The sequence below is a fragment of the Epinephelus moara genome, chromosome 24 (genome assembly GCF_006386435.1).
Source record: "Epinephelus moara isolate mb chromosome 24, YSFRI_EMoa_1.0, whole genome shotgun sequence".
NCBI lineage: Eukaryota > Metazoa > Chordata > Actinopteri > Perciformes > Serranidae > Epinephelus > Epinephelus moara.
This window is the reverse complement of record NC_065529.1, coordinates 40,098,907-40,124,070: the sequence shown is the minus strand read 5'-3', so window position 1 is coordinate 40,124,070 and position 25,164 is coordinate 40,098,907. Positions and strand designations below refer to the sequence as shown.

The 25,164-nt window shown below is 40.2% G+C and overlaps 1 protein-coding gene across 4 annotated transcripts; it reads left to right on the top strand.

Moving 5' to 3' along the window:
- The first annotated feature begins 6,842 nt into the window (after positions 1-6,842).
- On the top strand, positions 6,843-25,139 carry im:7151449 (complement decay-accelerating factor). Of its 4 annotated transcripts, none has more exons than XM_050038658.1 (13): positions 6,844-7,089; positions 8,301-8,486; positions 10,017-10,116; positions 10,658-10,728; positions 12,745-12,927; positions 15,689-15,778; positions 17,331-17,426; positions 17,614-17,691; positions 20,835-20,873; positions 20,960-21,001; positions 21,093-21,144; positions 21,986-22,061; positions 24,833-25,139. In XM_050038658.1, exons 1-12 carry the CDS (start codon positions 7,008-7,010, stop codon positions 22,041-22,043), a joined length of 1,077 nt encoding a protein of 358 aa, XP_049894615.1. In that variant the 5' UTR covers positions 6,844-7,007; the 3' UTR covers positions 22,044-22,061; positions 24,833-25,139. The 4 variants fall into 4 exon arrangements, with proteins under 4 accessions (XP_049894618.1, XP_049894615.1, XP_049894614.1 ...); XM_050038657.1 differs by having other exon boundaries at positions 6,846-7,089; positions 17,328-17,426; XM_050038659.1 differs by lacking the exon at positions 21,986-22,061 and having other exon boundaries at positions 6,846-7,089; positions 17,328-17,426.
- The last annotated feature ends 25 nt before the right edge of the window (positions 25,140-25,164 follow it).

The following is a 25,164-nucleotide window of genomic DNA, read 5'->3' as shown; positions in this document are numbered from 1 at the left end:
AAAGAGAAAATATTTAAAAATGAATTGAAAAGGATAGACTATGACCTTGACATGGTGTTCCGTTCATGCACTGAAAATAAAGTTTTACTGAAAACACCCTCTGGACCTCCTGTACTGAAAATAAAACACACATAAATTATACATTTTTAATTAAAACCGTGCCATTCGATTTATGCCAGAATTATTCACTGAATAATCACCTAGGTGTCATATTTAGATTAATTTGTTTCTCATTGCGGTCCAACAATGCTGCCCTTTCATATGACAAAGCAGCATAAGCCGCTGTTACTATGGCAGATTTCCAGTTGTCATGGTAGCCGACTGCTTTTCTCGGCAGAGCTCGGAGAGAGCCTCACCGCACGAGGTAGATGCTATTTCAATTACAAGAGAAAGCTCAGAGGCATCTTATGACACATGTGCATCATGTCCATATTTCCATATTTAAGAAGCAGGCATGAATCATGTGGCTGTGTGTGAAATTAGAACACAAATGAAGCATAAACACACAAACGAACGAACGGCATAGACTGAATCAGAAATATCTCAAACAGGTGTTACAGCAGAGCAGTAATTAAAAGCTGTTTGCCAAAGGCTCTACAGTACATATTTGTTCATGTCAGTTTATCTTGTGCAGGATCTTTTAAGTTGTTGTAAATGAAAATTGAATTAGCTGCAGGGTCCCTGGCTACATTTTACTTATTTAGACAAAAGATTTTCTTTTAATCTTAAGGCTAGTGCCTATTACATCTGAAAACTATCACATTCTGTAGCAGTCTAAGATATATTTCTTTGTTCTGGTTTGTGCAACCATAAACTAAAAGGTTGCTGATATCTATAGCTTAGCTTTATTGAAAGTTAGAGATGTGAGTAGGCATAAATAAATATTCTTCTCTTAGTCAGACCATAATTGGCACTTCTTCACGTGGTGTACGCTCACAACCCAACACACATACAAAGCATGTTTCTACCATGCTTCGAACTGGTGGTGCTGTACCTATGCTGTCAGTTTCTGTAAAGGCTTAAAGAAGAAGTACACCCATTTTCAAAATTCATACATCTTTCTGTGGTATAAGCAGGAACAAGTCAGCCCCAAGTCCAAAAACTAGAGTGCTGAACCTCAAATTTGTGATGTCATCAAGCGTGAAGTCTAAGACAGTTCCATTATCAATGAATTGGGAAGGAGGATTTTCAATTTGCACATAATAAACCCTGTGTGGAAACACCAAAAAATTGGAAAAATATTACAAAAAACATTTTGGGGGACATGGAAAAGTCGTTCGATGAAAGGCAAATGCGCCTGAGTGCTATGGAAACAGATTCAGCAAATGAATGATGATGTAACATAACTGTCATTGCATAACGTTAGGCCAGTGCCAGTTTTCTCTGTCGTCTCTGGATGGCTTTTAACATGCTTATGTATGCAGCAATGACTATATATACAGATGGACAATGTATCTTCACTTCCTCCCACTGTACAAAAATGAAGCCAAAATATCCTGGATACGGCTACTGCCATCTTGTGCTGGTGATGTCATTTACAGCCAGAGTCTATCTCCATGGTATTAAGTTCCTGCTGCCCAACCCAATCGCAAACAGCACAGTTCATTGCAGACACACAACTGTCAATCATGACATCAGCCCCCCTTTTTATAGTAGCACATAACTAGGTATAACCAAACTTGAAAGAAAAACAAACAATAGAACAAACATCAAAGTGATAAAACTACCTAAAATGACAGAAACCATCTTTGAGAAAAATGTATTTAACATGTCCTTTATTCTTAAGTCTGGCCCATGTCTAGTTCTCTAACATTGAGTGGGTGCACTTTATGGCCTGTACTGCAGCCAGCCACCGGGGGGCGATAGAGATGTTTTGGCTTTATTTTTGGGAAGCTGTCATGTCCATCTTTACATACAGTGTATGGTATGCACACAGGCCGGTTAACAGAACTCTTCCAAGAGCACAGAGCTGTAGTATTAGTTGTTGAGAACTCTATTTCCACTGTCCAGTGTGCTCTTTGGTAATATTGGTTGTTTCCCTTTGTTTAAGGTCTTAGCACCTGACCGGACAATTAGAGCCACCCACTGCTTATCTCGATAAACCAACTCCCAATGTGCATAACAGTAGTGGATGGAAAAGGACATACACTTTGGTTACAATTTGCGCAACATTTGGATGGAAACCTGACGACTGAGGACATCCAGGGCAACGTAATGAGTATATGCGTACATTTCCTGTTGCAGAACTGAGAACACTTAAATAGAATAAAGCTAATTTGGGTATAAAAAAGAAAACAAACACTCCACAAAATCTGGCCCCCGATCATCTAAGGAGCAGCTCCAGACTTAATACCCGATGACATCACAAGGTTGAGACTCACTTGTCTGGTTTCTGGCTCTGAGAGAGAGTAGCTCATGTTCACAAATATTGACTGAACTTCCCTGGTCCATGGAAATAACATTAAAATTATTAGTTCAGGTGGTGTTCCCCTTTTAGTAACCTGTGGGACTGCATTTAAGGAGGGAACCACTGCACTGAATCAAGTTTTAAACAGAAAGAAAACAAGACATGATTTTTGTAGTGTTACATCATGTTTATCCTGTTACTTCCTTCATCAGTCAGAGCTGTTGCATTTTAATGTAGTTCACCTTTAACACCACCAGATGTCACCAACCCACAGTAAAGCGTTGGGTGCACATGGCTGGAGAAGTGCGCACATCAATTCAGATGTGAATGTCTCAGTGAATCATAGGTGTTATGAAGAGATCATTATCATATGAACAGAAGAGGCACCATTTCTCTGGCAGCAGTAAAGGCGTTATTTATGAGTCATGTGAATCTGTTTTGTGAAATGTGAGTATATGGGAAAATAAGATTTCCCCTGAAGCCCTTTGTAAGGTAATATCTGCCAAGTCATAGAGATATAGCGTGTGAAGACATGAGGTATGAGTACAAGGTTATAATCCTGCTACTCTCTACATCACATCCTTGGTATGTCTGAGCCTGAGAAAATAAGGTGAACTACGCGGCAGTGGACAGATATTAACATTTGGGTGGCAACTTCTTTTCTCTGTTATCAGACGTGAGGAGAAGCAGATGCATTCTTTTCGGATGGCTGTTGAGAGGGGTGGTGTCTTAACCTTCCACTTGGATTGTGTGTTTGGAGAGATAAGAACAGCAGGCCATGTCACAGCCCTTGGAGGCTTGGTGGACAGGCATTGGTTGCCAGCTAGTACTAGTTTTTGATCGCCTTAAAGGGTGTGAGGTGCACCACAGGCCACATTTTATTGGCTTTACATCACCTTGAGTGTGCAGACCAGTGAGGCCTCAGGCTTCTTTAAATATCCTACTTTTAAGTGATGTAATGTGCGTAATCAAAAATATCCGTCACTGGGTCAGAAAACACTCACTAAAGGCGACAGACATGCTCCTGAACTTTATTAGCTCTGTGTTGCCAGGTTTCTGAGTAATCTGCGTGTTTCTTAGGCAACTCTGGGTGGAGGACGGAGACGGCCCCTGTCAACAAACTTATGTGGCTGAGAATGGGTGGTGGAGTGAACTCCTTGGAATTCACCCCAGTGAGTGTGTGTGAGGCAACAAGGCGAAGAGGCACAGCCCCCTTGTTGAAGAAAACTGTGGAATGTATCCATGACAATAACCCAAACCCCAGAAAGTGGCTCAGACTCTTTAATGTGGAGGACAAAAAACATCCAGATCCCCACTATAACAACCCCTGACTTATTTATTGTGTATTTATTTGATGATGATGATTATAAGTAGCATTATTTATCAAGACCACATGTACTGAAATGTTATGTTAACACATAACATGCTGTCTTGGTGAGGCTTCCCCTATTGAGGACCAGCAGAGGGAATACCCCCTTTTTTCCAGGACACACCCATAATATTTCCACTTTCTGCTTTTGCAACAGTTGGGGAGACGTCTCCTCTTCTTACAGGAGGTGGGACTACTGAGCTGCTCTAACTGGTGGACATACTGGGAGTTTGTGTTCATTCACTGGTCATTAAAAGAACAACTAAGTTGTTGAAGTGTCATCGGTCTTATTAACAGGTTTTTGCCCACTCTGAGACCCGTGTCTGACATACGCTGAAATACATGAATGTAAAGGCAAGCTGTTTTAAAAGTTCAACTTCCTGTTGTGCCTTTCAAAATAAGACACTATTTTGTTTTTGCGATATGTATTAATAGTTGAACATGTCCACAAAAAAAGAGATAGATAAGAAATAAAATATTCAAAACAGTCAAAACAAAAATCTCTATAAATGCACAGGTACACAAAGAGAAGGCTAACTTACAGCCAGCAGGCGATTTGAAGAGGAACAAGGGGGACACCATCCGCCATCTTAGCAAGATGACCAAAATGCGTCCCCCTTGTTTAACTGCCGTCCCTCAACATCCCAACTACTAACGCCCAGACATTCGTGGAAAAGGGAGTTGCTATGCTTTCTAATTATATAAGTATTGTTTTTGTACTCTTAATATTATCCAAAATATGGCATATTGAGTGTCACGGTCTGTCAGGTCATGACTTAAAGAGAGAAAGGCCTTCAGAGTTTGCAGTACGGTGGCCGCAAAGGTACACGTCAGAGCTAATTGGCCTTCTAAACTGGGAGCGCTTGTTGTACTGTTAGGGCTGTCCCGGAGCGAAAAACACACACAAAACCTCGAAGACACTTTCTTTTAGCCAACGTGGTGAAGAAAAGAAGCATACCCAGCAATATGGCGATGGAGGAACACAAATGTAGGAGTTTGAGGAGCGGAGTTAGCATACACAGTTAGCAATGGACTTTACATGATAATATTCACAACCCAGACTAATTTTTCATGAATAATTATTTTGATTATTTGATTGGTGGACCCTTATGGACTAAAGGAATATAAATAATGAAGAAATGGAGATATATTTGGACTTGAAGACCGACTCAGAGGCAACTGTTATGGTTAGCATGTCACTAACAAGTTACTTCATCTGTCTCTGTTGCTTATCATGCAGGACAACACTGATAACTGTGCATGAATTGTACTATTGTGCTCATGGTTTCTGTAAATTGAACTTAAGGAATGAATTGTAGATATTCTAACCAAGCTAATGATGTGTAGCAGGTCCATACTAACAAAAATATAAACATTTAATGTTATATTTTGATGCACATTGCTGAGCTGCTTAGAAAAAGCTCATGGATTTTAAGAGTTTTTTAATATTCTGAAAGATAAGGCTTTGTTTGCTTTAAATAACAGGAATACCCACTGTTCTGGACCCTATCTGATTGCTATGATGGTAAGCCTTTCATTATAATTTTGGCACCAGAGTGCAGTTGAGGTGTTTGCTGTTAGCTTGTCGGCATGCCTTGACAAGCGTTGGGAAGGTTACATTTGAAATATAGTTGGTTACAGATTACTAGCTAACCTGTGAAAAATGTAACTATTTTAATTACTTCATCAAAGGAATTTAACTTGTTGCATTTGATTACTTTTCTAGTGCATGTTGTAAATTGGGCAATAAAGCTGTAAAATAGGCTAAAGGAAAAAGGCTATGCCAAGAAAGCATTCCTGTACAGCAGGAAGATTCAAAGTGACAGGATGAATGTGATACTCTCGGCCAGGCATACTCTCTCTTGCAAAATGACAGGTGGCCAGGGGCCGGTTGCAAAAATGCTGCACAGGTCAGGTGTACGCAGGGGCACTACTTGTATTTGAGGACATTCAGGGCTTAGCCCAGGCCTCTGTGGGTGCCCCCCTTCCCCTGGCACTTTTTTGATGAACAAGCTCTATTTTAATGCATTGTATTCACTGTGACACTTTATTTATTTAAAGGTGAAAAATCCCATTGTGAATCAACATATATTCACTGGTTGGGGGGGGCATTTGGCACCCTGTTGTAGGCCAGATTTGGCCTATGGGCCACTGTTTGAGTATCACAGCTCTATGCCTACATGAAAACTTTTTACTGAAGGAATACATTCAGAAGTAACCCCTTTGTACTCACCAGTATTTTGATAAGTAACTATAATTTAATGACATATTTTATCTCAGTGACTGCAGCTGATTACAATTACTATTATTTTGTAATGTAACTACATGTAACAAGTCACTCCCCAATCAAACCAAACCTAAAAATGAACCAAAATCCACATGTTGCCAGAAAACTCGTTTAGTTCGGCTACAGATATATCACGAACAAGTGTACTGCAGACAACAATAGTATGGCTGATCAGTGTGTTATGATGTGTTATAGAGGAGTCTTCTTCAGACATCCACTCATATTCCATAAGACACTCTCAGGACTTTTATCATCCATATTGTCGCACGTATCTTAATCAATATTTCATGACATACAGGACATACAGAGGACCATCTCTTTGGAACAACCTTCTTCCATCTCTACAATTATCATCTACATTATCGTTATTCAAAAAACATCTGAAAAGGACTCGAACTTGCAAAGACTCTTAACACTTCATTGATTTATTTCTTCTTTTTTTTTTATTTGTTTTTATCGTACATCTTTAACAATTTTGTAATACTCCTTAGTCTGGAAGTCCTTAATATGGGAGGTATATTCATGAGCCAAGTTTGGCTTCTAACCTTTCCTGTACAATGTTTTAACTTATGATTTATTTTTCCTGTAATTTCTATACATGTATGTGCAACTAAACTAAACTAACCGTAATTAAACGCTTAATATCTTAACTGTAACTAAATCATACTTTTAATGATCAATGGGGTTGATTAAATATTAGTGTTTCTGGAGGGGGACATGCTTTTATTGTGAAAGCATTCCCCCACTTCCTGCCAGTGTGGCTCTTGACGTTAACTTGACGCCAGATAAAATGGATCGTAGCAGTGTGTTCAGAGGAGGATCACTGTTCACCGGCGGCCGAGCAACTCGCGTCTCTACACCGCTACTGTGAAGACTGAAGCAGACCGTACAGTTCTAGGATCAGGATCTGGATCAGGATCTTTGGTCTCCTTCTGCAGCCCGGCATGGGAGTGTTCCTGGACACCTGTGGACGGCGGAGAGTCAAGTCCCTGCTGTTACTGTACCTCTTTGTGGTGAAGGCAGCAGGTCAGTGAAACGCATCAGCCTCGCAGTCTGCTTAATGAGATAATATTTATCAACGTAGAGTCACATGAGAGTTTCAGCGAGAACAGACAGGACTGTTGATTCTGTCCAAGCTCAGGGACAGAAATGTCACAATGCAATATGGTGACTTAAAAACTAAAAACTGGAGTCTACAATAAGTTTAAGTTTGTTGTATATTAACTTATCATAAAGTAATATAACACTCAATGCAAATATACACACAGTGTCCACGTAATTAGGTACACATGTACAATATGCAAACTTTTAAGGTGCCATATAATATTCATTTTTTGTCTACAGTGTCAAAGAGGTGTTTTAATACATTTATGTGTTGTAGCATTGTTAGTAGTAGTGTTATACTGAATGGTAAGGACCAGTACAACACCATTTTAACTATAACCTTGACATACATACAGCTGGATTTACACTTTTTTTTTTAATAAGATAGATGTTATGGCTGTGTGCCTAATAAAGTGGCCAGCCACTGACTGTATAAGACTGTAAATTCAGCATTGAATACTATTACATTCTCATCTCCGTAGGGGTATTCTAGCACTACTTATGTGAGACGAACTGTCAAGATGAGATAAATCCTCCATAAAGTGCACTCCTCTGAGTATTTTAGAAATGTTCTGTGGTTTCGTAGAGATAGGACAATTACAGAAAGTGTGAAGGTGCCACTGCCAGTGTAAACTACAGACCAAAATAAAAGTTGGCTACCACAGACACACCATTTGCGTCTTTTTGGAAGAGAAGCTCTGTGTCCTTTTTTTTTGGTATCACTTTCCAATAAGCCCGTCTTTACAGAGGCTTTAATAGTTGTAACTAATAGTGTTAATATTTGTTTAGAATTAAGACTTTCTAGACCAGTTATCAAAAAGTTACTGAGAAAACCTACATTGGGAGGTAATGGAGAACCTCGAGGACCAAAGTCCATTCATTTACAACTGAAGTTATAACATTTATAACTGCAGATTTGATTAATTAAAACCTTTTATTAATGACTTATAAACATTTATAAATGCAGGCTAGATGACTTATTAGAAATAAAGAAACGGAGGAGTATTTATTAATGGTTTACCAAGTGACTAGCTTCAGGTCTACTGTTGTATCGACTGAAACGTGATCATCATGCCTGATTTTTAAACAATAAGATGTTGATGTTTCCTTTCCTTTGTCTATCATATCTCCAGCTGCTTGCTCTAAACCTAAGGGAATGGAAAATACTGTCTTAACCGACAAATCGCTTCTAATGAATGAGTTTCCAGAGGGTTCTGAGGTCCACTGGGAGTGTGCCCATGGATATGTTAGAGACAGTGGCTCTGGGAGTATGACCTGCGTTGATAACAATTGGACTGAACCAGATCTCATCTGCAAAAGTGAGTCCTGCCTACTTTAAAGGTCCAATGTGTAGGATTTAGGGGGATCTATTGGCAGAAATGGAATATAGTAAGTATGTTTTCTTTGGTGTAAAATCACCTGAAAATAAGGGAGCGATCACACCGAGATGAAACGCTAGAAACGCAACGCCAGTAAAACCATTGTTTTCCTATGATACGGCGAATCTGACCATCAAGCGTCTTTTTAGACGGGCGTTTTTCCGGCGTCTTTTTAGACGCGCGTTTTTGTAGACGTGTGTTTTTGTAGATGCGCGTTTTTAGACGCGCGAAGACGTTGAAAAGTTAAAATATTTTCAACTTTTTGAGCGTCAGACGCCAGTAGCTAGCGCACATTGAATAAGCGCTTCCAGCGTTTCAAGCGCCTTTGAGGCGTCCGCGTCTCTAGCGTCTCATTTCTGTGTGATCGCCCCCTTAGAATCGTTCCGTGTCGGTACCTTAGACTGAGCTGTTTTATCTACATAGGGAGCGGGTCCTCGTCTGTGGAGAACGCCATGTTGCACTGCCATGTTTCTACAGCAGCCCAGAATGGACAAACCAAATACTGGCTCGAGATAGGGCCTTTCACGTTTTTTGCGTCTGCCACTATAGTTAGCAGCCCCTCTACAATAAACATTGTTGGCAAAACACCATTTTTTAAACATGAAACAGCTTTATTCAGTGTCTTTACCAGTTAAAACTACCAGGTTTGTTTGTTTTGAAGAAGACGAGACCTCTGTGGCTAATTCGGCTCCCGGTAAAAACCTCCTGTACGTCTGGATCCTAAGTTATCAGAGGTAAAAGGTGAGCACACATTAGCAGGTGCTGGGTGAGTTACCCGTCTCTGTAGAGCCGAACAGTGTAGGAGATGGGCTGATTTGTAACTTGAAAGTGCTTTATTCAGTATTTTTACCAGTTTTAATTACCTGGGATCTCATTTAAAAAACATTGTATAGGATCCATACTAGAACTGTACGTACAGACAAAAGCCAAAACTGCCGTGTGCCAAAAAATATTCGACAATTTCTACAATCAGGCTTCCACCTCGCTATCTGCATCGCCAATTTCCCGTCTCCAAAATGTTTGTAAGCATGGGTCAAGGTTTCTCCCATCAAGTTTGTTTTTATGATCACAACTTTTGCGTGGGAAGTGGTGCTAGGCCTCTTTCAGGGCTTGTTTTGTGCGTATACAATTTTTATAAATGATCCTGGTCTGTTTTATTTTTAGAGAGGGGGAGACCTCAACGGAAAATCCGGCTCCGGTTAAAAATCTCTTGAACAAATTATGAACACTGAAGGAATTCTAACCGGGGGAAGTTTCAGCTGGTTGCAATTTTGCAATCCTCACCACTAGGTGCCACTAAAACCCCCTAAATCTTACACACTGGACCTTTAATTATAACTCTGCTGGCAACAAACACAGCGTTCAACGTTCACAGTCTTCTACTGTTGACGAGCATTCTGTCATTTTGGGGTTAATGCCATGGCCTAAAAGTCCAACAGCAATGTTGTGTTGTTTGTGTTTGTATTACAGAGAAAGACTGTGGTCTCCCTAAACCTCAGCCAAATATGAACTTTAATATGAGCGCTGGAACCCTGTTTGGTGCTTCAATAAAAGTAATATGTGATAAAGGGTGAGTATAACTCTATACATGAACCATGTGATCGCAATTTGGATGATTTATGACTTAAAATAAATAGTTATGTGTTTGAATTTAGAGAGACAAGTGTGGGCATGTAGCAGCTCCAGTGGCGACACAAAGGGTGCCCTCAGTAGATGTCATGGTCATTTACATACATACAAAGTATCTCTTTTTGCTGTGCTGCCAACAGTTGTTGACTAGAGAGTGCTGCTGGCAAGTAGACCTAGATGACTGAAGTCAAGGTGGATTTGCTCATGGAAACAGTCTCTAAAGAAAACAAAATCGCCTTGAAAGGCAAATACAGCTGTCGCCAGAGAGTGTTTCGTTATAGTTTCCCTGGTCAGAAACTTGGCTCTCCTTTTCCCAACGCTGAGATAAAAGTTGTTGATACATAGTTCTTGACTAACCCAGGAAGAATTTAGTTTCAAGGCTGAGATTACCTTTTGATTTCAACACACAATCAGGGCTCGGCAATATTAATTTCTCCTCAAATAAACAATCCTGCTGTTTTTCCCCCTCCATCTTCCAACAGTTTCCGGGTCGTTGGATTGAGCTACAAACAGTGCTATGAGGCAGGGTGGAGCGGAAGAGCCAAGTGTCAAAGTAAGTGTCTCTTTTGAAGCCACAACCAGAAGCAGTTAAACAATTGTTTGGTACATTCCTGCAACAAAAGCTATTTTCAAAAGACCGCTTTTCTGCTCTTGTAAGAGTCACTTTAATATGGAGCAGCTGTGCAGATCTTCCTTGTCTGTTTCCAGACTTTTTTGGGGGCTTTCTCTATGTTGTCTATGCCAATTAGAAAGCAACACAGTTTATTTGACAATATGGATTTTCTTTCCCACAATAGCCTTTTTACATTCATATAAAACATAACATGACATAGAATAGAATAGAATAGAATAGAATAGAATAGAATAGAATGTTTTTAGCTTTCTGCCCTGATATCTATGATGAAGCAAGAATGCTCCTCCTGTCACAGTAAATAATAATCTATACACATTGGAGTTTGTTAGTTGCAATAAATGCAAAATGTGACAAGTATTTAAAAGAAAATAGAAATGTACAAGCTCAGAAACTGTGCAGAAATTAGTCATTCATTTGATCATTTGATAAATCTAAACTCTTAACATAATTTATGTAGGTCTTCCACATGGTCTCAAACTTATTCTGTTGAGCCTTTAATATGTAAGGTATCCTTTCTGGAAGGCTTGATAACAGCCGTCTTTATCTGAGAACGTTTCTCCATAAACCATTTACATTTTTTTTTGGCATAAAGCAAGCTGAGGTCTGTAAATGCTTGTTCATTTTTATTATAGTGATGTTTCCCTGGACATAAGCCCAAGAAAAAAGCTTAGGGTCCAGCGAGATTCTTTATTTTTTTTCTAAATAATCTTCTCAATTGCGTAGTCCCACCTCTGGGCAAAGACTGGCCAATCATAACGTAGCTTCAGGCCGCCTCAGACCAGGGTCCATCAACAACACAGCTGTGCTCCATTGGCTCTAATGCATCCGTTTCCGATTTCCTTCATTTCCAGGCTGGTTTTGTGGATTTGGAGCTAAATGTTGTGCCTGGGGCACGTCGTGTATTAATGATACACGTTACCTGGAGAGGTTGGAAAGAGATCTATGTTTCTTCCCTGTTCCAAAACCAAAATCAAACCCTGAAAAGTGTAGGGTTAGCTAGCTAGCTACTGAAGATATAGCCTACTGAATGTATACACATGCTGCTTTTGCTTTTTAATGATTATAGCAGTGAAACAAAGACCGAGCCTGCTGTACAGGAACCAGTGAAGGGAAGCAGGGAAACTTTGCTGATATTCAACCAGCTGCGTGTCATCACAGTGTGCGCAGATGAATGTTGTTTGACGATGTTTGGGCGGAGATCCCTGCCCGTCTGGCAGAAGAGGGTCGATTGCTGGCGGTGGCACGGGGGCGAAGCTAAACACTGTTCATCTGCACACAATGCGATGCCACAGCTGTTAAATATTACCTTTATATTCATTGTCTTGTGTGGCGATCAGCAGTGATGTGGTGGTTCACTTTGACACTGTGATCTGTAGCCTATAGTTCAGCTTTAGCTTCTAACTATCTTTGTCTTTTGAACCTGTTGTTGCTGCTGAGTCAGTTTGACATCCTGGATATATCCTTCAAACACAAACTGTAGACCCCTCTGTCTGCTTCTCTCTGGAATCACTGTTTCATTTTTCCAAAAATATGGTCATATTTCTTCAGCGAGTGCAGTTACAGTGTGATGCTCTGACAGCTTGTTGGACCATCACAAAGGGGCGGGGCTTAGCAAAAGTACAATTGTAACTCTTACCTCTTCCCAGAACATTTTATATTTCTGCATTGCCAAATACATTGCCAAAGAATGTTCCTCTCTTTTCTTTATTTTTTGTTCATATGTCTGGCATGTTTTTCTTGTATCGATTTAATTCCACCGGTGTCACATATGTCCGCATTAATCATTTGTACTGCATTAACTTAAAGCATGTAGTCATAGACTGCATGAGCATCAGCACAAGCTGCTCTCCAATCTTCTTCAGAAATTTTGCGTTTTCATTTTAAAGTATTGTCTGATAAGGATGTGTGAAATCACCCATTTGTCTGCTTCCTCAGTTGTAACATGTGGCAAACCTGTTGAAGTGACCAACGGCAGACACTCATGGGATTCTCAAGATGCCCCAAAATATGGAGAAACCATATCATACATCTGCAACGAAGGCTACACCCTCACTGGGAAAGAGAGTATCATGTGCAGGGAAACTGGTCAATATGACTCTCAGGCTCCTGCGTGCAAAGGTAAGCACACTACATCCATGTGTTTGACTTCCTTGTGTTTACGCTAATGAGAGGCAGGCTGAGGTGGACTAAGTTTTATGCATAACAAGTGTTGTTTAAGTTGTTTCAGGACCACACAGGTAGTTTTGCGTGATTTAATCCATTAATTACATCAACTCTTTACATTACTGCAGACTGTTTTCAAACCGTACAACAAGTTTGCAGACAGAATTCTAGTCTTTTGGTTCCCGTCCATTCAATGTGAGATGAAAATCAGGTGGCAGGCGCTGACTTGATATGTAGACTATCACAGTGAAAATTTGTTACCTTTTATTTTTTGTTACGTTAACACCATATGATGAAGCAGTTGTGAGAAAGCTGCTCCCAACTGTCCATGTTGGTGTGTTCAAGGACATTCAGATATATGTGACTCTGATATTGAAAAGCATTGCATTCATTAGCTTGAGTATGTTATCTAAAAATGAAGCCAAGCACAACATGCTAATATGGACGTAATGAAAAAGATTATGTGAATTTAAACATTTCTGAGATCTAATATTGCTGCCAGTGTCATGGCTCAGATGTCGGAGTGTTGTCGCCCTGACGTGCCAAGTCTTAAAGTGACACTTCACACCCAAATCAAAAATACATGCAAAGTTATGGCCATGCCTGTGGTTTCACATGTTTCAGCACATTAACTTACAGTCATGCACGCATTACACAACAACATATCAAAGCATAACAGAGGTTTTCCAGACGATTACGTTCCAGGCAGCCACCATTTGAAATGTGTTTCACTACAGTATGAAAATCATCAGGGAGAGCTTTGAAACTTGCTCAACTCGAAATTAGCACGTGTTGTGACAGATTTATCTCTGTGAGCTATGGGTGTGGCAGGTGAATCTGTAGAAGTGGAGGCTTCTGTGGAAAGTAATTATGGTTTTCAAAATATATTTTCCACCTGTAAAGCAAAGTCTTAAAGGGACAGTTCAAACCAAATCAAAAATATATATTTTTCCTCTTACCTGTAGTGCTGTTTATCTGTCTGGATTGTTTTGGTGTGCAGAGTGTTGGAGATATCCACCGTAGAGATGTCTGCCTTCTCTTGAATATATTGGAATTAGATGGCACTCGGCTTGTGGGGCTCAAAGCGCCAAAAAAGTGCATTTGAAAAACTCAACAGCAATGTCTCATTTCAGAAATCTTGGCCAGGTTATTCAAGATAATCCACAGACCTTGTTGTGAGCAGTTCCATGTAGGAACTATTTTCTTTGTACTAAACTACACCCTCCAAATGTATCACTGCACAGAAGGAGGTGTACATCTACTCATTGACGAGAGGCTCGTGCTGGTGACATTGCGAGGTATAAACTTTAACGGCTGAGCTGTTATGTTAGCTAGCTTAGGTGAGCTAACGGTATCAAGAAGATGCATGCTTTCCTCTACATGTGGTGATATGGTTGGCGGGTGTAGTTCGATAGTGCGAAAATGGTTCCTACAGGAACCGAATCACCACACAGAAGGAAGTGTGCATGTTCTCATGGACTACAAGCTCGTGCTCACAACAGCTCAAGATTTAAACATTAATAGCGCCCTCCTCAGCTGAGCTGTAACATTAGGTAGCTCAGTGGTGGTGGTGCTAGGTGAGCTAGATGTAGATGCACACTTCCTTCTGCGCAGTGATATGGTTGGCAGATGTAGTTTGGCAGAAAGAAAATAGTTCCTGCATGAAACCACTCACAGCAAGGTCTGTGGATTATCTTGCGTAACTGGGTCTTGATTTCCGGAAAGAGACATTGCTGCTGAGTTTTTCAGATGTACTTTTTTGGCTCTTTGAGCACTACAAGTCGAGTGCCGTCTAGTTCCATTATATTGGAAAGAAGGCAGACATCTCTCTGGCCGATATCTGCAACACTCTGCACACCAAAACAATCTAGACTGATAAACAGCACTACAGGTAAGAGGAAAGATATGTACTGTTGATTTTGGGGTGAACTGTCCCTTTAAGCTAGTTTCAAAGCTTTCCCTGTTTATTTTCATACTGTACCGAAATGCCTTAAAATGGTGGCTGTGTGACATGTAATAAATCAGTTAAGAAACTTCTGCCATGCTTTGACATGTTGTTGTGTTATGTGCACATGACTTGTTAACAGGCTAAAACATGCGAAACCACGGGCGTGGTCATAACTTTCCAGTCCTTAATGGGCATAAACAGAGGCTTGTGAGATCAGTAACCAGCTGCGGTGCACTTTTCAGCACCCAAATGAAGTGTTTATCTATAATATACTGTATTCAATTAAATACAGCTCACATACTATTAAGTGTTGCCATGGTGTCACTGAGGACACTCAGCATTGAACGTCCTGCTTTCAAGTTTAAACATCATCACTCAGATCCCCCCTCTGGACACTCTAAGCAGTATTCAAGCTTTACAACATGTTTCTTTTCACCATTCATCTCTGCACTCACTCCAAGTTGTTTGCTTTCTAACTGCCACATTCATGTTCTCCTTAACCACTTCAGTGTGTTGACTAAAGAGCAACCTTAAAGAGTTGGTCATTGGTCAAGTTCTCCTTCTAACACAAAATTGAGTGTAGCTTTCTACTACAAGGCACACAGAGTGAAACAAGACGCATGTTAGTGATGCATGACTGTAATTTGTAGGCACAGCACATTCTGCATGTAAACAGGAATCTCTATACATGCTCCACCACCATCAGTCTCATAAATGGCTGATGAAGGATTTTAACCCAGATAAATGTAGTAGTTTTCTTATTCATAGGTGGGACAACAGAAGTCAGAGTTACAACAAAAATGGCAACACCAACACCAACACCAACACCAACACCTACACCTACACCTCCAGGACAAGGTATACAAATATTTAGACAGATGATAACTGCTACATATTCAATCATTTTTACCCCACCTCCATCCCTTCAAGTATTTAAAGGGACAGTTCACCCCAAAATCAAAAATACATATCTTTCCTCATACCTGTAGCGCTATTTATCGATCTAGAGTGTTTTGCTGTGAGTTGCCAACACATTCTCATTCTGACCTCGTCACATATTGAGATTTTGGTCGTGGACTTTCCACGTCCACATACAACTTGTAAGGTACCCTGGCACCTAGGTTGGTTGTTGACGTTCTGAGACACAGTGTCAAGTTCTCTCTTTCAAGATACACTTCCGTTTTCACAGGAAATTTAACGTTTACATGCAGTCTCTTTCAAAATAAACGCACTACGTCCGTACAACACCGCCAATTGGCTTTTTTTTTTTATTCCTTCAACAACAAACACACGGTTGGGTTTCGGAAAAAAGAACAGGGTTTGGCTTTAGAATCTTACGGGATGCGAACATCGCTCTCTCGGGCGAAAGTCTGTGTTTTTTGGACTCATCCATCACCCGTTCCGCCCGCCCTTCTCGGACTTTCGCCACCTTAACTTTCGTCCTTGTCCCACTGTGTTTCCCCCCTGACGCCACGGGCACCATGAAACTATAACGGCAACCGGCTGTGTATCATGCCAGCGTTAAAGGACACCTTTTTTCGTTGGTTTCTGATGTTACAAGTCGCTTCCCAAGCACCGGATTTTGACAACGTCAGAGTGAGGCCGTGCTCTTGCAGAGTTGAAAATGTCGGCGGTAGAGATATCTGCCTTCTATATAATATAATGGAAGGTGACACTCGGCTTGGGTGCTCAAAGAGCCAAAATAATACATTTGAAAAACTCAACAGCAATGTCTCTTTCCAGAATTCATGACCCAGTTACTCAAGATAATCCACAGACCTTGTTGTGAGCAGTTTCATGCAGGAACTATTTTCTTTCTGCCAAACTACATCTGCCAACCATATCACTGCGCAGAAGGACGTGTGCATCTACATCTAGCTCACCTAGCACCACCACCACTGAGCTACCTAATGTTACAGCTCAGCCGAGGAGGGCGACAGTAATATTTTAAATCTAGAGCTGTCGTGAGCACGAGCTTGTAGTCCATGAGTAGATGCACACTTCCTTCTGTGAGGTGATTCGGTTCATGGGTGTAGTTCGGTAGTAAGAAAATAGTTCCTACATGAAACTGCTCACAACAAGGTCTATGGATTATCTTGAGTAACCGGATCATGATTTCTGGAAAGAGACACTGCTGTTTAGTATTTTAAATATATTCTTTTGGCGCTTTGAGCACCACAAACCGAGTGCCATGTAGCTCTATTATGTTCTAAAGAGGGCAGACATCTCTACGGCCGAAATCTCTGACTGCAACTCACATCAAAACAATTTAGTTTGATAAATACCACTACAGGTAAGAGGAAAAATATGTATACTTTATTTATGGGTGAACTGTCCCTTTAAGACTTTCCTTCATGGGTGGGATTTTTTTCGGGTTTTTTTTGACAACAATTATTATTTTCCACAGAAGTGTCCACTTCCACAGATTCATCTGCCACACCCACAGCTCACAGAGATAAAACTGTCACAGCCAGTGCAACACCAACTGTCTCACCTTCATTACAAGGTACAGAAAAATGTCTCCATCGGCATGTAATTAAGTTGAAATCCTTTTAGGCACAGCACTTGGCAGCATGAATGGATTATGTGCATGCTGCATGCCTCTCAGAAATTGCTTCTCAGCTTGACAAATCACTTTTATCCTGTCCAAGCTGGAAAAGAACTAAGAATCACTGTGATTGCTCTGTTCAAAGGCGGCAGAGGCATTTTGACAGCTGAGGGTAAAGCTAGCACAGCCAGTGTAGCATCAATGACGTCGTCTCCATTTCAAGGTATTGAACAATTTAATGAAATAGCTGTCAAGTTTGAATCTTGGATTTTTACTGTGCCTCCCAAGCAACCCTCTGAGGATTGCAGTTAGATTATAATGTACCTCTTAACTTTAGACAACTGTAGACTTCCTAACTGTGTGAGTTTTAGGTCTGTTTGGTTTGTTATTTGTTATTTCAGCTTGTTACCCAGTTGTTTCAGCGGAGGGAAGAAAGATTTTTTGTCATCACTGTGGGATGAAAATAAAAGTAAAGTATAGTTTGAGGAAACTGAACTCGTTCTGTAAGTCAAGTACGAGATTTAGTACTTTGAAACTGGTCATGATGGCAAAATGATGGATAGTTGTGAAAATTATAGGCAGCAAAGTCATAAAAATATAATGACTTGTATGCTGAACTTACAAAACAATTTACAAGGAGAATGAACATGTTCATCAGTGTGGTCAGCTGACTCTAAACCACCAGGCAGGTCTGCTGAGCTCATAGCGCACTGAAAGGAGAGAGTCTTAGTTATTTGGTTTTAGACATTTACTGAAATTCTTAAACTAACAAATTTGATTTAAAGGGGATCACCACCTAGATTTAGAATTCCAATATGTTATTTCCATGGCCAAATAATATTTGTGAACATGAGCTCCTCTCTCTCAAAGCCAGACACCAGAGAAGGTCTCAAAGTTGTGATGTCGTAGGGTATATAGTCTGACAGCTGATTTTATGCACCCACCGTGTTTTCTTTTTTTTATACCCAAATGAGCTTTATTCTGTTGTAGTGTTCTCAGCTCTGCAACAGAAAATGTACCTGTATAGACTGAATCACCATGACGTTGTACTAACAACAACAACCACTTCCTGGTAGACAACTGGCACTTGATTTGAATTGCGAAAATATGTAAAATCAACAAGCTTGATTATTTCTCTTGTCATTTTCAGCTGTAACTGTAACATTTTAAAGTAGACAGTGAAACATGGTGGTCCGAATCCTTTGACGTTTCTTCAGTTCTTATTTTAAGTACTGTGTTGCATCTTAGTCCAAATCTGCTCTCATGGAAGCTAAGCAATGTGCTGCCGTAGATGGGGGTCGCTTTTACAGTGCTCCTTCAAGACAGGAATTTCCGTTATGCCTCCTCACCTCCTTCTCTGTCTAAAAGGTAAAGTCACAGAATGGGTGGGACAGAGATGTCTTACCTTTAAGCTGGCATCAGAGGTAGTAACAGCACCAAAACAACCATCTCTGTAAAAGGGAGAGCTGGCAGGATGGCATCATGGGCGGCAAGAGTGCGACGTTTTGATTATGTGTTTGTACGTGTATTAGAGCTTAGATTCTCTGCCTGAGTAACTGCTGTAATTTCCCACTACTATCCTCTGGCTCGAACTGGTCCAGCCATGGGGTCCAGATTTCTCCTTAGTCATTAGTTCAAGGTCCACACAGTTTAATATATTTAGCGCCGTACTTGTGTGACACTCACTCTACAGCAGGAAACAGCACTTCAAAATAAAAGCTCTATGTCAGAAATCCACTGCACTTAAAAATAAAGTGTGTTTTTTTTTCAAAGGACACATTTGCAAGTTACTCGGGGTCCACTCAGAATGGACCTGTGACCTACTTTTGGACCATGACCGACCTGTTGGGAACTACTGATGTATGCAACCCACTACAGGAGATTTAAAAAGTAGCTGATAGCAGTTAGCAGCTAACTCAAAGAAGAAAACAGTGGCTGAAAATGCCCGCAAATTGGGAAAACAATGATATCCAGGAGCTCGTTACCTTCCGCGCAGAGGACGAGATCCACTGCAATATAACAAAAATGCCAAATGATTGTTATTGCCATGTCAGTGCCATTGTTATTGTTTTTACCATTGTTATGCGCTGCCAACGCATGTCATATGTCACACAAGAGGCTGACTTTGCTGTTGCGTCATACCCATCACCTCTTTTGCCTCTGAGATGCCGGCACGCTATCTAAAATCACACACTGGAGAGTCATGATGCCGCTGTGGTTTGGTAAAAATTCAAAGGCAGCATGAAGAAGGAACTTTGCAGCAACCCCATATACCGCGTGTAAAAAGGGCTACCGTGATTCGGTCTATACTCAGAACATTCCCCTGGGTGCTCTCAGCGTCATCTCAACATCTGTACTGATTCATTGTCAGTGGAGCAGTTTCAGACTTTATACCGAATGACATCACATGTTCAAGTCAGAGCACTAGCTTTTGGATTTAGGAGGGAGTTGTTTATGTTAACTTATATTTTTGGACTGTCTCAGACCATAGGAATAACAGGGATAAATTTAGAAAACGGGCATAGTTCCCCTTTAATGAGTAATTTGACATTTTGGGATAAGCTTATTCACTTTTTGGCAGAGACTTACAGAAGATGAACTGAAGTGTAAAAACAACAATTTGTCGTTTTATTGGGTGGTAATGTGCTGGGCTGTTTCTTGGCTCTGAGCAGTTGCCAGGCAACCAGCAAAAACTCCAGGAAGCTACTGCTCACAGCCAAGATATAATCCAGCACATAACCCCCATGAAGTAGGAAATTGTTTTTGCACTTTGCACATATTGAACAAAGCAGATATTGATTAGAGAGTTTCAGAGGTGCTAATAGGGGGACACCAGGCTACCTGTGTCTCCCTGTTTCCAGTCTTTATACTAAGCTAAGCTAACCAGCTGCTGGTTACAGCTTCATGTTTAACAGACACATATGAGAGTGGTGTCAGCCCCCTCATTTGAGTCTCCACCAGAAATCTTGTGTACATTTTTCTCCTTAAAATGTCAAACTATTCCTTTAACACTGTTATCTACAGCTCTTAGTTTGCCTTGTATTTATTATTGTTTGCAATGCAGACAATAATGGTTTTATTTTACTGCCTGAGGAGACTTGTCATTTAATATTCACAGACATGTCTCCCTCCCCCAGTCCCTGTGCAAGTTAATACATTAATCATTAATGTGGTCATTAATTAATGGTCTTTTTCCCCTTTACTGATCCAACTTGGAGACACTGACATGAGCTGAAGCAACACATACGACTTTTTGTTTGTAACAGACCTTGTTGTGTGTGTTTATAATGTTTCTGATGTAGCCTGAGTCACTCCTGTTGGCCTTTAAATAGTTTGCATACTAATGATACTGTTTTATACTTGCAGACAAGCATGATGGTGCTATAGATACCAGTGAGGATGTTGGTAAGTCATTGAGCCCCAGCACTGTTAGAGATGTTAACATGGGTTATTATTTAGGGTTTGCATTCAACTTTGCATGTGTCTTTCAGGAAATATGCCCGTTATAGTCAGTGTGATCAGCGTTGTATTAGGTAATGTACAATTTTTCTTCAGTTTTTTACAGTTTTTGCAGATTTTGCCGTTGAAATACAAATTAGAATAAATGTTTTTTTTTCTTCACAGTTGTGGGTATACTTGTACTATCTTTACACAAGTTTCTTCTGAAGAGAAAAGGGTGAGATCCAGTATTTTACTTGACTCTTAAATGCATGACTCATACCTGATTATGCCTTTTATACCTCTGTTGCTTCTTCTCTTTGCACTGCCTGCTCTTTTTACCTTCTGATGGTTACACATTATTTGTACGTTAATGCAAAGTAACGTACAGGTCAGCATTAGCACAGATTTCTGCGAAGAAATACAGCATGCAGTGTAACTTGTACTAAGCTAACTCTGCAGCAGGTTCACAGTTGCTTTGTATTTTCTGAACAGTTTAAGGAAATCTAGATGTCTGTGTTTCCGGAGTTATGCTTAGGAATGAGGGAAGTCAACAGGAAATCCTTTGATAAAAGCGGCTGTGACATAGAAATCAGATTCAGGAAAATAAAAGCCCCTTGGCTTGGAATGATTCAGGATGTCTTTAATAATCAAGTTAAAAAACAAAACTGGACAGGAAACAGGCTATTTCGCATTTTTCTTTGTCAGACATTCATGTTATTGTGACCTGAATTGGATTTTAAAAACATATCCAGAGACTAACATCCCTAAAGCTTCATATTGATCTTCTGAAATTCACTTTTGATAAACCAAATAGCTCAGACTCAGCCGGAAAAATTTTCCTTAAACATGAATCTCATATAATCATATGCACGCTTTAACATACTTCATTAAGCCAAAGCTTATTTTCAAAAAAAAAAAAAAAAATCATTGTCTTAAAGTTGCAATGACTAACACTAACATTTCTAATGAAGTATGCAATAAAACACCATCTGGTGAACTAATGAAATTAACATTAAATTAAAAGTAACATAAAAACTCAACAATTCTGACACAAATTCCTTATTTGATGATCATAGCTCGTATGACACCAGAGAAGACCTGAAGCCGGAGTTATTACAGTTCCAAAATCTTTAGATTGCCTGCCTGACTAAGGTACCTGTCAATTCCTCTGTATTTACTGTTGTTAAGATCTACTGCCATAAAAAAAAAAAAAAGCCTACAAAACCATATCAAAGAATTGTTTACTTGTTTACCAGGAAAAAGCTGCCATACAGTTTTTAAATGAGCAGTGTGTAGGATTTAGGGGGATTAAGGAGTTAGTGGTATGTAGGAGTGAGGATAGCAGATTGCAACCATCTGAAACTTCTCCTGGTTAGAATTCCCTCAGCGTTTATTGTTCAGGAGGTTTTAACTGGGAGCGGAATTATCCGCAGAGGTCTCCTCCTCTCCAAAACAAACTGACCTGATGATTTAAAGCAGTAAAAACACTGAATAAAGCAGATTCGTGCTGAAAAAAATTGTGTTTTTTCATCGAGGGGCTGCAAGCTATGGTGGCAGACGCAAAAATTTGATTTGCCCAGTCCAGAGCCAGTGTTTGGTTTGTTCGTTTAAGGCTACTGTAGGAATGGCATTCCAACTTGCAACGGACCAGGTGTTTATAAACGGTAAAAACTCCAAATAAAGCTGTTTCATATTACAAATCAGCGTTTCTCCAGCACTGTTTGGCACATCAGAAACGGGCCGCTTGCCCAGCACCTGCTATGTGTCTTATCTTTCTTCTCTGATACCTTAATGTGTGCTTCTGACGCTCCAGACATTCAGGAGGATTTTACAGTGAGCTCAATATTCCGCAGAGGTCTCCTCCTCTACAAAAAAAACAGAGCTGGAAGTTTAAACAGGTATATACACTGAATAAAGCCATTTCATGTTCAGTCAGGAGAGACTTGTTCTGAGAAGAAAGAATATTTATTTATATGTGCACATAAGTATGAGAAATGTGAAAAGTCTTTGGTGATTAGACCCCATCGTGATGCCATCTATTCCAGGAGGTTGGTAAAGACGTACAGTAGTAGATTAGGGAATGCCATGGGGTCTAGATGCTGGTAGTGATGAGATAAGATGAAGAGGAAGCTGAGAAACTGGGTGTGAATGGAAATCGGCTTTTGATGAGCTCATCCTGGGCTCTGGAGGTGAATGGTAGTTCATGAAAATGCCACCTAAAATGACAGCTGACAGGAGCAGAGAGGAGAACAGGACTCCCATAGTCAGCTTATTGGTGGAAGTGGTGGGAGTGGGACAGAGAGAGAATTGACCTATGGCTAAGCCACGCCCCCCTCCACTCACTCGGACAAAATATCAACATTCAGTGACTGGCGCTATGGCAGGTGTAACAGTACACGGCATTTCGCAGGAGGCAATTGATGATTTTTGGAGACATAACGATCAGATGTCATTGAGAAGTAACCAAAAGAAAAGGGCTAAACTACGCATTGGAGGGATATATTCATCATTTTATTGTTGAGAAGGTCGATGAAAAGCTTAAATTACAAGCCAAAATTTACAGGTCCCAGTATAAGCATGTGAGCTGTGAATTATTTGTGAACAAGCCTTTGGAAACTGGAAATTTTGGTTCATCAAAGTGCCACTGAAGTTAAGGTTTTTGGCTCAGAATACGAGAAAAGGATAACAGCCTTTTTACCATCTTTACCAAGAGTGTCTCTCCGTTAGTTTGGTGCTACAGTATTTACACTGAATCATTCAGCATAACGTTTGCCAAGCTTTGTTATCTCTGCAATTACAGATAAGTTAATGAAGCTAAGCTCCAGAAGTTAACGTTAGCTTAACTAGAGCCCTTTGGACAACAGCTAACAATGATGTACGATCACCAAAGTACAAAACTAGAACAAAATAGGCTAATGAACTCCCAGCAAACAAGGTGACATGATGAACAACGCAGCTAGGAGCTAACGTTAGGCTAACTTTAGCTAACGTTAGCTAGAGATGTTAAAGATAACTTTATATTTCTTTCCAGCAAAGTGACAACATGTTGCCTCAAACAAGATGTTGACTTACCTTAGAACAGATGTAGACATCATTGTTAATCTTATTCACGTTGAGTTGATGTTGTGGTCTAACGTTACCACACAACAAAGGAGACACTTTAATCGGTTGAGATGTGGTTTAAAGTGTAAAAATTACACCTCGTCGCCCAGCCTCTCAGGATACCTTGTGTCAGAGTTGCATGTACCCCATGCACACCGTTTGACCATTTTTAAACTTCAAATCTCAGAAAAAGCTCATAAAACTGAACGAAACTTACTTTCTGTAATGCATTTCAATGGACGTCCAGGCAGAGAATGTCCGAGTGTATGAGAATGGTTATACACACTGTGATTGGCTCATCGCGTTTGAGGGCGGGGCTTAGCCATAGGTCAATTGAGAATGGATGTAGCATAAAGAAAGTCTTCCTGACTGAACTTGTGTTGAGCTTCATTTTAAAAAGTGTTTTTCCATCGCTCTTGTCACGGAGGAGCTGCTAGCTACGGTGGCAGATGCGAAAACGTGAATGGCCCAATCCAGAGTTGTAGTGTTTGTTTTTTTCTGTTCTGGGCTACTGTAGAAACATGGCGATGCAACATTGCGATCACGGTAAATGTGGACCGGTTAACTATGTAGATTTGACAATGTGACAAAAACACAACCTATGTTTAGGTGATTATACACTAAAGAAACATATTATATGATATTCCATTTCTTCCAGTATATCCCCTTAAATCCTACACACTGGACCTCAAAGTGGAAACTTGAAGTAGATAGAACAAATGGAGTCAAGAAAAAGCATGAATGATGGGCTGTTTCTTTTTTTATACCACTGTATGAATGAAACTCAAACTAAACATCTATTTATTTCCTGTCAACACCAGCTCTTCAAATGGAACTGCGCCAATCTATTAAAGAGCATCTGTGACTCAGGAGGGACGGGCCATAAAACTCTAGCAGCGTCTCTCCGAGTTGACGGGGAAAAGGATTACTCACATTAATGTTATTGCACTTCAAATGGCAGATAATCAGATCTGTAAAAGTATCATAATTTAAATCAACGTCCACTGATGAAATGCACTTTTTTATTGCCACTCTATTTTAACAACTGTAAATATTTTTTATGCCACTATAGTATTGCTATTTTGTACGTTATTTATGTTATAAACTGGAATAAACTCTTTAACATTGCCTCCATGTTTATTTTTTTTTATCT

Coding starts and splice junctions, on each gene's coding strand:
- im:7151449 (XM_050038657.1), top strand. CDS start 7,008: ATGGGAGTGTTCCTGGACACCTGTGGACGGCGGAGAGTCAAGTCCCTG. Junction 8,487..10,016: donor ACCAGATCTCATCTGCAAAA/GTGAGTCCTGCC, acceptor TTTGTATTACAG/AGAAAGACTGTGGTCTCCCT. Junction 10,117..10,657: donor AAAGTAATATGTGATAAAGG/GTGAGTATAACT, acceptor ATCTTCCAACAG/TTTCCGGGTCGTTGGATTGA.